The sequence below is a fragment of the Merops nubicus genome, unplaced genomic scaffold (genome assembly GCF_000691845.1).
Source record: "Merops nubicus isolate BGI_N331 unplaced genomic scaffold, ASM69184v1 scaffold6995, whole genome shotgun sequence".
NCBI classification, from domain to species: Eukaryota; Metazoa; Chordata; class Aves; order Coraciiformes; family Meropidae; genus Merops; species Merops nubicus.
Genome location: NW_008611520.1, coordinates 475 through 12,409, shown reverse-complemented (window position 1 = coordinate 12,409; position 11,935 = coordinate 475). Strand labels below are relative to the sequence as shown.

Below are 11,935 nucleotides of genomic sequence, written 5' to 3'. Positions count from 1 at the left end.
CCTATTTAAAATCAAGATTCCCCCCATCCCAGCCCCCATGTTCTTCAGCCTAAAACTTCACTGTTTGGGGGCTATGGCTGGAACTGTGATGCGGAGGGGGGCTGCAGCATCCATGGTGGCTGTCCTACTGTCCCTGTGGTGGCTGTCTGCCATCCTGCTATGCTGCTGGAGACACAGGGCCATGCCTGCTGCTGTTGCTTTGGGGCCTGTCCCTGCCAGTGCTGGGTGTCAGCTTAAACTGAAACCCAAGAAGACTCAGCCTGAGCGGTGCCAGGGCACGGGGTCAGTGGAAAAGGAGGGGGAGAAGAAACCTGGCTGCAGGGGGCTGGCCCTGGCGACCCAGGGGTCTTGTGCTGCAAAATGCAGCCTGCTCTGGGGCGTATGGATTGCTGCTGAGCTCAGACTGGCAGTGGGATGCTTTTGTGGTGCCTGTTGAGGTAACTCTGCCAAGCAAGCGTCAGCCCTTGGTGCTGCAGTCTAGGAACAGATGCCCTTCTCCAGGCAGGCAGCTTAGTTTCCTGTTACAGCATTTCCTAAGGAAACCTCCCTGCCTAGGCAGGCAGAAGCACTGTTGAGCTGCAGTGCCGCGTTGTCCGTTCCTGCAGGGTGTGCTCCCCTCTGAACCCTCCGGGTTTCCACACGTGCCTGAGGCCCCAGCTCCCCGGCTCCACCTCCTTCCCAGCGCCCGGCACGTGTAACTCCAGGATCCTCCTGGCAGAAAGGAGCTGAAACCAAGCAGAAGGCTGGGAATGGTTCCAAAAGACTTCTGTTTCTATTTCCTACAGAAGCTGGTGCTCATGGAAGTATTCTCTTCTCTTCCCCCCTTGCAGTGAACACCTACCTCTTCATGATGCAAGCCCAAGGCATCATGATTCGTGAGAACATGCGGACGATAGGAGCTCAGGTGTACGAGCAGGTGGTCCGTGGTGCCTATGCCAAGAGGAACAGCAGCGTGAATGACTCAGGTATTTCTGGAAGAATTTGGATCAAAAGCTCCTTTTCCATTGAAAATTGAGCTGACCTGAACCACTCTTGTTTGAAGGAATTAATTTATGCGGAGTAAATGCGGGGTGGGAACTTTGATTAATTGGCTTGTTTTTATTTATAGATATAAAAATATATAGCATAAAAATAAAAGTTATATCTACAATTACTGTGTGTATATACACTATATGTAAGTTGTATTAATTTCTTTATATAAAAAATTCAAATGCCTCTAACTTGTACAAGGGGTGAAAATCTTGACAGGTCTCAGATGATTGGGTGTTGAGCCAAAAACCTCTTTGCTTTCCAGGAATTCACCTTGTTAGCTTCAACCAGTCTGAGGATAAACACTTCCAAATTCACTGCAAGGATCAGGTTTCATGTTTAAAAAATAACTTGCCAGGCACAGGCGTGTACAGAGCCCTCGCTCCGGGCACGTGGAGGAGCCTGTGCTCATGAGCTTCACTCTTCCCATGCAAGGATGAACTGATATGACTTGGTTGGAGATCTGCCACAAATAATATATTGAAAGTTGGGCAGAAGGCAGGGAGCGGAGTCACAGGCTTCCGCTCCCAGGCTGTTCGTCATCCGGAACATACAGCTGATAGCAGGGTTACAAGTTCTGTGTGGGTATGGTACAGGGAAGCATCGATGCACTGGCTGTGTGGAAGGCAGGCTGAGCCAGGCGTTGCCCGTGGGCTGCTGTGGCACCGAGCGTGTACCTTCCCTGCCAGCATCCCCCGGTGCCTCGCGCCCGTGTGGTTGGCACCAGGCTGCAGCAGTGCCAGGGAGCTCGGCTGCTCCGCTGCCAGGCTTTGTCAGCAGGGGCTGGTGGAGGCAAGATTATTTCCTTATCAATAACAAAACCGAGCCGTGTCCTGGCTGCTTGGCTCGCTTAGGAGCGGGTGGTGCAGCCACCGGTTCAGGTGTTCTGCCCAAGGAAGGCCATGGGGGTAGAATTATCACTTTCTACAAGAGATTGGCGACCCGGGTCACCTCCTCTCCCCGCCAGAGCCCGCCAGGGCTGCCAGCCTGGGCTATTTTTAAGGCTGGAAATATCAAGTAAAGCAGACGCAGGGTGAGGAAGTGGCTGATCCCCTAGTGGGAGGAGGGTTAGATGTCCCACTGCTGCCACTTTTGGTGGTGAGAACCTCTGCCCCACTGTAGTCCTGGCCCTTGGGGCTCAGAGCCCTCTGGAAAGCTGCGGTGTGTTCCTGCTGCCTGCAGCAGACGGTGAAATGGTCACCACCGTAGTGCCAGGGACACCAGTACTGCTGCTCCTGAAATAACGGGCTTTGCTCAGGCCTCGTGTCCTCGTGCTCCGCAGGCGTGGGCTGATACCCCTCCTGCCCTGAGAGGATGTTTTAAGCATATATGAGTGCTGTGCACCGTCCTTGGGCGACCTTCCCTGGCAAGCAGATCAAAGCAGATGCGTGACGGATGGTGGTGACATCTGGAAAGCACGTGGTGCTGTGGCCATAAAGATTCTATTAACAGTGTCAGTATCTTCCTTCCATGACTCTTTTTTTTGGGCACCTTGGTGAGATCTGGATGGGTGGCAGTGCCTGGTTAATGCATCCTCCCCACACTGGTATGACTGCAGGGAGGCACCCAGCAGAGGCTTTGACCATCCCCATTGTTACTCGGAGCTGTTGGGAGCAGCTCCTGGGCTATCCTGCCCCTGTCCTGCCCAGCAGACAGCAGTGAGTGTTGCATCCCTGCATCATCCTCTCTCCAATTCTCAGCAGTGGCAGGGATGCTGCTGCAGGGGATGAGCTGGCACAGGTCACAAACCACTTTGGGTAGTAGAAGACCCTGTAGCCCCTCTCTGTTTGTCCCTGCCCCAGCTACATGGAAGCCCTGGCAAGTAGGAGGCTGCCAGTGCTTTCTGAGCTGCAACTTCTCAGCTCAGCAAGGGGCTGGGGCATGAGCAGTTCTTTGGGCAGTGCTACCTTGTGTGTGTGTCCTCCTGGGACCTGGGGGTTTAATTTCTGGGCAGATTCCTTAAAAATGCAATAACCCACCCTGAATGACAAGGTGACCAAGCACAGGGTGCTCTGCTGCAAACACAGTGCATCTGCATTGATTCTTTGCCTTTAGCTTTTTTCCTCTTGTATTAAAATGAGGAAGTACTTGATAACTTTGTTAGCATTTGTTAATAGATGCAATAATAGGTTTCTTGTTCAGTGAGCTAAGAGGGGTCCCTTCCGTGCTTCTGCAAGCAAAAAAGGCAGCCTTTGTGGAAAAAAAAAAATAAAGGGGGAGTTGAGCTTTACCATGCATTGTCAGCTGGACTGAGTACTGAAAGCATGCTCCTCAATTGAGGGAATTTAATAGGAATCTGGTTATTAAATTCTAGAGTAGTGTCAAGCATCCAAAATAATATGTCATACTTGAAAAGCCCTTAGGTTCTGTTTACAAGCTCCATCTTGAGTCTGAGCTAGTTTGGGTACCACTTATTTGAACAGATAAACATTGTTTATGACGTGCTGGTAAGTACTAGTGCAATAAAGCAAGCTGCAATACCAGACCAGCAATGACTTGTCCTGGCTGATTTAAATGAAAGATTTTGACCTTGCAGGTAAAAGTAACTCTCTCTGCTTCGCTTTAGACGATTCAATTGTCACTAGATTATTTTTTTTCTTGATAGATCATTAATGTGGCTATTAGGTGCAGCCTTTCTGCTATGGAAAATATACTGTGCTTATGCAATTGCCTAAATGTCCCTATCCTTAAATGTGACTTAGATTCTTAACTCGTAACCTTAGCCGATTCCTTCACTTCACTGTACTGTCATTCTTGGTTTATTAAATTTTTCTCAGGATAAAATGTGTGAAACCTTTTTGCTATCAAGGTGTTCTTAAAGCTAAATGTATGCTTGGTTTGAAGGCTTATAGCTGCTGGTTTAAAAAAAAAAAAAAATTAAAAATATCTGAATTTCACACTGAGTTCAGTGAACTAACTTACAAATCTGGCTACCTGTTGCAAATTGACTGCTGGTGGATCATTCACAACCCTTGTGTCCAAGGCTTTGTAGAGCTGCTTGGACAGCTCGTGGGCATTGGCAGGTGGGACACTAGACCTTCTTTTGTCTCTGGCTGTCTGAGCACCAGCTGTTTTGTACTGTGCTCCTGAAGAACCAGGGCTACTCTTGCTCTGAATCAGCACGGTGAATGTCAGCCCTCTGGTGAGCTTCTGCAGTGAGCTGCAGGAGTAGCCATGCATGGTAAGGTAATTGGAAAGGGTGAGACCTTCTCATCCTAGTAGGTGCAGGGGCTGCCTGTGGTGGGTCTGGGAGGCTCAACCCTAAATGGCTGCTTTCCAGGACCTCTGTGGGGTGTAAGGTTGGTGCCCTAGGTACTGTGGGACCAAAAGGTCAACCCTCTGCTAAGCACCTGATGCTCGGAGAATGTGGAGAGGCAGCAACCTCCTGTAGCAGCTGATGCCTTAGTACAGGCAGGGAACTTCTTCTAGTGCCTGAAAATAAAGATCGTGCTTGGCTAAAGATGCTGTATGCAAAGCTGATGACTTTTACTGTAGAAAGCAGAAGTTTATGGTTATGTAAAATATCCTTTAACATCCTTAAAACATCTACAGGTGTAACAGGCTGAAAGGGTTTTTCACAGGGGCTGAAAGGATGCAGAAGAATGGAGGGGCTGGAGAAATGTGCCATGGTGGGCACTGCTGTGACTGTTGGGGAACAGAGGCTCCTCTGCTCTTGTGTGATGCAAACTGGAGGAAAGGCTGTGTGTAATGTGATAGTTTTTAATGATCCTTTGAGGAGGACATGAGGCAGGATTTCCATGTGTGGGCTGCTGCACTGACAGCCCCTGCTGGAGTTGGGACCTGCCTGGGGACTGCCCTCTCTGAGCCCGTTAGGAAAGGACCTGCTGAAAGAGCACGTTCCCTTTCGCTCTTCTGTGGTCCTTCAGGGTCAAGGTCCTTTGCTTTGAGCTGTTTGTGATAGCTAAAGGTGACACTCAGAATTCTTCCTTTGGCAAGCAAACATGAAGGTTTCTTTAATGTGGCCTTGTCTGTGGCAGCCAGGGCTTCTGCAGCTACCTGCCCCAGGATGGGGGATGAACACCCAGCTGGTTTGCAAGTCTAGAGCTCGTGCTGCACAGGGACACCCCCATGCCATTGGAGACACCCTCAGCCACGGGGGGTTTAGGAGTCTGCTTGCAGCGGTATGAGGAGGTGGCTGGAAATAACAAAGACCTGCAGCTTGGGTGTGAACTTTTATCTTTTTTTTTTCTCCATTTCCCAGATTATCTTCTTGATCTGAACCACAACGACACATTTCTGCAAGCCACAACGTTTCTTCCTGAAGACTTTACCTACTTCCCCAACCACACCTGCCCCGAGAGGCTCCCTTCTATGAGTGAGTAACATCCTTATGGTCCCATGCCCCTCTCCTGCTCCTCGTGGCGTTGAAGGGCACAGCATGACATTCCCTGGCATTGCAGCTTTCCCTGCTGGGCACCTGGGGACGAATGGGAATGCTGTCCAGAGCCTGGTCCCTTCCTGGGAAATCATTGTGTACCCGCTCACACAAATGAATCCCTGCTATGTCAGAGGCACATCAGGAGCCCATCGCCTGGCAAACGCAAACAAAAGAGGAATTGTCTGCTGGGAGCTGGTGAAAAGGCTCAGCCAGCCCTTTTCCAGGGGCAGCCGTGGCAGGGTGACTTCCTCGCCCTTTGGCAGCGCTGCCGGTCCCAGCCCCGAGCTGTGCTGGTTACAGCTGGGCAGGAGCCACTGTGGGAGACAGGGGCTGCTGTGGGAGACAGGCTGGACCCCCCAAGGCAGCCACAGCTAGGAGAAATGCTTCCACCAGAGTGATATTTGTGGTGCCTGACCCTTCCTGTGCTTCTCCCCACTGCCTCCACAGAGGGCCCCATCGATGTAAATATGAGTGAGATCACGATGGAAGATATCCATCAGTTCTTCTCAAAAGACCCCTCCATCAAACTGGGAGGCCACTGGAAGCCGAGTGACTGCCTGCCTCGTTGGAAGGTAACAGGGGGAGCTGGGGAGCTCTGTGTACCTGCTGAGCATGGGAGGGACAGAGTCCTAGGTGGGTGGTGGGTAGATGTTAATGGGAACCTTTCTGATGTGCTGCAGCTCCAGAGTAATGAATGTGAGGATTTCTGGAGTGTGGGGCTGCAGTGCCTGGGGGAGAAATGCTGAGCCCAGGGGCTGCTTTAGTGATGCATGAGTCAGCTCTGAGCTTCTGCATGGAATGCTAAGGAGTCAGGCAGCGAGCTTGCCTGCCTGCCTGCTGACCTACTGCCGAGACTCCCTCTGCCCACACCGCCCTGTCTGGGGTAGGATGTGACCCAGAGAGGCAGGGTGGCACTGCTGGGGACTCCTGTCCCCAGAAGGAGGTGGCTTAGGGCAACGTGGCAGCAGGGTCTGGCCCCACTCCTGCTGTCCCCAGCGCTGGGCAGAGGCAGTGAGGGGCTGGGGGGTGGGCTGCAGGTCTGCCTCCCACTCAAGGTTACATTGAATATCTTCAAAGCAACAGTTCCCTCAGAAGTGAATAGGAAATCCGTGTTGTGGGGTTTGAAGGGTTTCAGGCTGCTCAGCCCTACCTGGGAGAGCTGAGACACCATGTTTAGTGCTGCTCCCCCCCCCAACAGCAGCCAGTCCCAGCGTGGGTCTGTGGCTGGTGCGGTGCAGTAAGAGCTGTGTCCTCTCCTCATCAGGTGGCCATCCTGATCCCATTCCGCAATCGGTACGAGCATCTTCCTGTCCTCTTCAGACACCTTATCCCCATGCTGCAGCGGCAACGTTTACAGTTTGCCTTTTATGTTGTGGAACAAGTGAGTGAGCCCTGGGGTGGTTGGGGTGGCAGCTGCCAGGGCATGGACCTGCTGTGCTAAAAGTGCCTCTGCCAAAGCTGCAAGTGTAGCTCTGTGCCGTGCCCAGAGGAGTTTACCTGCCAGATCACGTAATTTAACTTTTGCCAGGTTTAGAGCTCATGTTGCAGTGTGTAAGTTGTCCCATTCTGCCAAAAAGAGGCACAGCTGAGAGGTGTGCCCCAAAATGGCTGGCTTTATGAAAAAAAAAAAAGGAGATTCAGTTGTTGGAGGTTTTTTTAAATCCTTTAGTGGCAGAGATACTTAAAAAAAGAGAACGCTGAACCGTATAGTACAGTTGCAGTTTAAATAATGCTGTGTTATTTTTTCATATCTCTGTAGTAGCTCTGGGAAGCATCCCCTAGGCAGAGGAGTGGCCTGACCAGAGTTAAGCATTTAATGTCCTGGCACTATCTGGAAGGCTTTCGTGAATGTAGAACATAAAACTGTCGTTTGATGTGTACATGAACCTCTCACTTAAGTAATCTGGCTTCGTCCGCCTAGTAGATGTACCTCTGTATATAACTCTTGTCTTAAAAAAACTGATCAAAACTGGTCTGTTTTGTGGTTTGGTTTCTTATTTTTTTTTTTTTTCCCAAATGTCTGAGTAATAAGGCTTTAACATCTTTAGCTTTGCTCCTGCACAGCAAATTGAATGGTTGGACTTGATGATCTTAGGGGTCTTTTCCAGCCTTAATGATTCTACGAATATTTAGGTCTTGGTTGATCTCACTAGTTTGTTCCAATACCTCATTTCCTTTTATGGCACTGATGTGGGAGCTGGTTGCCCTCTGCAGTTTTCTAGACAAGACTGAAAATGCACATGTGGAACATGAACTGCACAGGGCTCCCCTTGAGAAGGAACTTTTCTCCCTCCTAGGCTGGAAACCAACCCTTTAACCGTGCCATGCTCTTCAATGTTGGCTTTCGGGAAGCAATGAAGGACCTGGACTGGGACTGTCTCATCTTTCACGATGTGGACCACATACCAGAAAATGACCGTAACTATTATGGGTGTGGACAGATGCCGAGGCACTTCGCAGCCAAGCTGGATAAGTACATGTATCTGTAAGCACTGTTCTTCCTCCCCACCACCATAATAGCTAAGAAGCCAGTGTTAGATTTTATTTTCTTTTTTTTTTTTTTTAAAAGGTGGGAGGTGACTCTTGATTTGCTTCTTGAGCTTTGTGCAAAGGGAATGTGAGAGGGGAATGGATGAAAGCCTCCTGGCAGCTCAGGCTCTCCCCACTGCAGGCAGGAGAGCTGCAGCACTGGTGGGCTCTGCCCTAACCCCTTCTCTCCCACTTAGGCTCCCTTACAACGAGTTCTTTGGTGGGGTGAGTGGCCTGACTGTCGAGCAGTTTAAGAAGATCAATGGTTTCCCTAACGCTTTCTGGGGCTGGGGTGGTGAAGATGACGACCTCTGGAACAGGTACGGGCTCAGCTCAGCAGGCATCCCTGAACTCTTCTGGTGGTTCTGTGAGCCAGGCTTTGCACGTGCTCACAAAAAAAGTGAGTGTCACCTCTGCAGCCAGCACGGGGCTTGCTGTGCCCGCTTCGCCCGGGCTGGGGATGAGCCAGCCTGGCTGTGGGGGCTCCGTGGGAACGGGGGCTGTTCCAGCCTGCACAGGCAGGAGAGGGGAAGCAAACAGAAGTGCTGGCTGGGAAATGACTGGCTCTGTGTGCACTATCCCATGCTGCTGAGGTCAGACTGATCTTGGCTGAGCTGAGGCCTTGAGGTTTAGAGAGCTGTGTGACTTGTCCAGAGAGAGCCCAGGCTGGAGTGGGGAGGTTTGCATAGCTTATCTGCTGGGTGGAAAGGCAAAGCTGTTGTTGGAGTCCCAAGTGCACTGACTGTGCAAACCTGGCAAGCACTGGCAGCACAGAAAATACAATGGTTGGTGTTGGGTTTTTTTTTTGTTGTTGTTGATGTGTTTTCTTCCCTTTCTAATGCAGAGTGCAGTATGCAGGCTACTCAGTGACTCGGCCAGAAGGAGACACAGGGAAATACAAATCAATTCCCCACCATCATCGGGGAGAAGTGCAGTTCCTAGGAAGGCAAGTAAATTGTGTTGTTTGGTGGTTTGATTTTTTTTTTTTTTAAGAATCTTGAAGCCCTTCACAAAGAGTTCGTACCACGTACAAGGATCCCTGCAGCTGTTTGAGGGCAGTGACAGATTTAACTCATGAAGGAAACTAATTGTTGGAAGATGGAGTGAGAGCACTGCCTGGATCTCTCTATCCCTGCATTTTATACCCTGAATCCCTACAGTGAGGGTTGTAGGTGGGCTGGGAGCCTGCCCTATATCTCCAGGGGGATGTTCCTAGAGAGGTGGCAAATACCAGTTAAGAGAAGTTTCTATGTTTCTAGAATAGCCTGGTCTAAGTGTTGAAGGAGGCATTGCTCAGGCTGCAGAAGGCAGAGAGCCTGGGTGTTCCTGGTGCGTGGCTGCTAAAGCATGAGGTGTCCCTGGGAACACTAACAAAGCCCAGCAGCAACACCCTGGATTAGCACTCCAAAGGCAGGTGCTGTTGCAGAAGTGATGGCCTCCTGCAGTGCTGTTCTTGGGGGGTGGACAGTGCTCAGAGTTTTGAGTCAGAGGGTGGCACTCTTGCTGGCTTCATCCCATGATGGTGTGTACAGATGGGGACATGGCAGCAGCTCCAGCACGTGGCCACCACAGTGCTGAGATGGAGCAGCTCGTCCCTCTCTGTTCTTCTGTTCCTGCCTCTTGGCCCCAACCTGGGGCAGGTGTACAGAGCCCCTGAATTCTGGGTTTGCTCACTTGTGAGGCTTTGGACATCCATGAGGATCAGTAAATGTCCTTTGTGCCTAAGGAGCTGTGTGAACTGTGTGAACATTTTGTTTGTTTTTTTTTTCTCAAAAAGCTAAATTCTCTCTAGAGCTTTCCAGGAGGGCTCCAACCCCTTTGTCCAGGAGTGTTTTGGAGTGTGTGAGGGTTGGTTGAATGACTGCTTGGGGACCTTGGTGGAATTTGAGTCTGCTGAAAACTGTGCAACAGAAAACCAAAGAAATACCTTATTCACAAAATGCTGCAGAAATTAACACTCATAGGTGAGGAACTGTTGGACAGTGCAAGCTCTGTTCTGCAGAGAGGTTCCTGGCTGCTGCTGGCAGAAGAGGCAGCAAGAAGGGTTTATGTTGCAGATACCATCTGAGCTGGCTACTGGTCTCTTTCTAGAATCATTAGAATTATTAAAGTTGGACAAGACCTCTGAGATCAAGTCCAACCGTCAGTCTTCTACAGAAGACTGATTTTGGGGGGACTTTCCATTTGAGGTTATGTCACCTTCACCCTAGTTTTCATTTCTCTGTCAGACAGAGTACAGTCAGTAAAAGATACTTCTTTTGGTTCACTCTTGAAAAAGAAGTTGGTCTGGGCTTAAAAAGCCATATTTGGTCAAACCCTTTAAGCATGGAAGGCTGGCACTGCAGACAAGTACCAGCTGCTGCCCTTGGAGAGCCCTGCTGCTTCTCCCACTCGAGCAGGGGCACCCAACAGTTCTCACCGTGGAAAAGGGAAGCTTTTGGCAAGGCACTGTGTCCTACCCATCCCTGATGCCGTGACCTCTTTGAAACCAGCTTTGGCACGTCCCTCTTTGCCCTCACCCAGCATCTTCCTCTGGGCACATCCCTTCCCTGATGTTTTTTCTGTCCCCAGGTCTCAGCTGAGCTCCTGCTCACGCAGGTGCTGCCAGGCCCACAGCACTGCAGTGCTGAAAATCAGTATCCTGCCCTGTTGATGTGTTTCTGCTTATTGTTTCTCTCCCACCCTTAGATCTCATCATGCTGCCTCTAAATTTGGCTGAGGCTGTTTTTGTGCACCAGCTGCAGTTTCCTTCCCTAAATCATCATTCTGCTAGTTTTACTTCCTTGTCACCCATCCCTCAGACTAAACCCATTTGATTCTACTCTTGTTTGTGGTCCAGTTTCTTAGAAATGGAAAGGACCGTGTCACCCATGATCTGCTTTTGTCTGAGAGGTTCTGGCTGCTGAGGCCACTGTCAGGAACCACAGAGCTCAGCTCCCTCCTGGGAACGGGACCTGGACCCACAGGCTTTGGGCGTGGGTTTCAAGTTCTTCTGACAGTTGATGTGCTTGCTGGTGGCACAGAGAGCATTCTGATCTTCCTCAAGTGTCGGACTGTGATTTTTCTAAAGTTTGGGGTATTTACTCATCTGGAATATAGAAAATGTGAGGGTTATCTTTATTAAGAGCTCAGAAATTTGTTTTTTTTTAGCTGCTGCTGAGACTGTCTGTTTTAAAAGCGTTTTAGTAGTGTTGGAAGGACTTTGCAGGACTGTGGGGTACAAGGAAGTGACTAGCCTCTGATTCTCGTTGCACAGGTATGCCTTGCTGAGGAAGTCGAAAGAAAGGCAAGCCCTGGATGGCCTCAATAACTTGAACTACTTTCCAAACGTCACGTATGACACCTTGTATAAGAACATCACTGTTAACCTGACACCAGAGCTGGCTCTGGTGACCGAATATTAAGCAGAGAAAATAACTTTGCTCTGCCCTTCACCAAGAAAGCACCACGCTAGACTTTCTTTTCCAAGGGTTATCAAGGACAAGCAACACTTTGTCTAATGAAGGATCACAGTATTTTGGAGAATAAGGCTGAAAGTGCACGCACAAATTGCCCTAGCTGTACCAATCCAGCCCGATACTCGTGCAGCGAGCTCAGCAGTCTTTTTCTTTTTTTTTCTTTTCTGCCACTTGCTTTCTGGGTTTCAGGACAGCAGTTGGACCTGCTGCTCTCGTCTCCACATTCCTCCTCCAGCAATCTCTGGCACTGGGACTCGCCTTGGACGCATTTTCTCTTCCAGGAAGCAGCTCAGCTGAGGGACTCTGGCTTCTCAACTGAGGATGTCAGGAGCACTTTGGTCAGCAGCCGCCCTGGGGGGAGATCAGACGACTTCTGATATCGTTCTTCTACGTCTGTGCGGTTTTTTAAACCTGCTTGAAGTATATACAACAGAATTCGCTTCTTAAAGAAGTGTAAGTGTAAATATGCTGTGTAAATTGCCCCTTTTAAGTTTTCTCCTATGGCTCAAATCCAAGCTAG

The 11,935-nt window shown here is 50.0% G+C and overlaps 1 protein-coding gene across 1 annotated transcript; it reads left to right on the top strand.

Annotated features, from left to right (window-relative positions):
• Window positions 1-785: 785 nt before the first annotated feature.
• On the top strand, window positions 786-11,551 carry B4GALT5 (UDP-Gal:betaGlcNAc beta 1,4- galactosyltransferase, polypeptide 5; the record flags this gene model as incomplete). The annotated part of the gene is made up of 8 exons (XM_008941232.1): window positions 786-965; window positions 5,252-5,365; window positions 5,876-6,000; window positions 6,693-6,809; window positions 7,726-7,913; window positions 8,155-8,277; window positions 8,802-8,903; window positions 11,214-11,551. Coding segments are annotated over 8 exons (1,097 nt in total), but the record flags the coding sequence as incomplete, so codon positions are not given.
• Window positions 11,552-11,935: the final 384 nt, after the last annotated feature.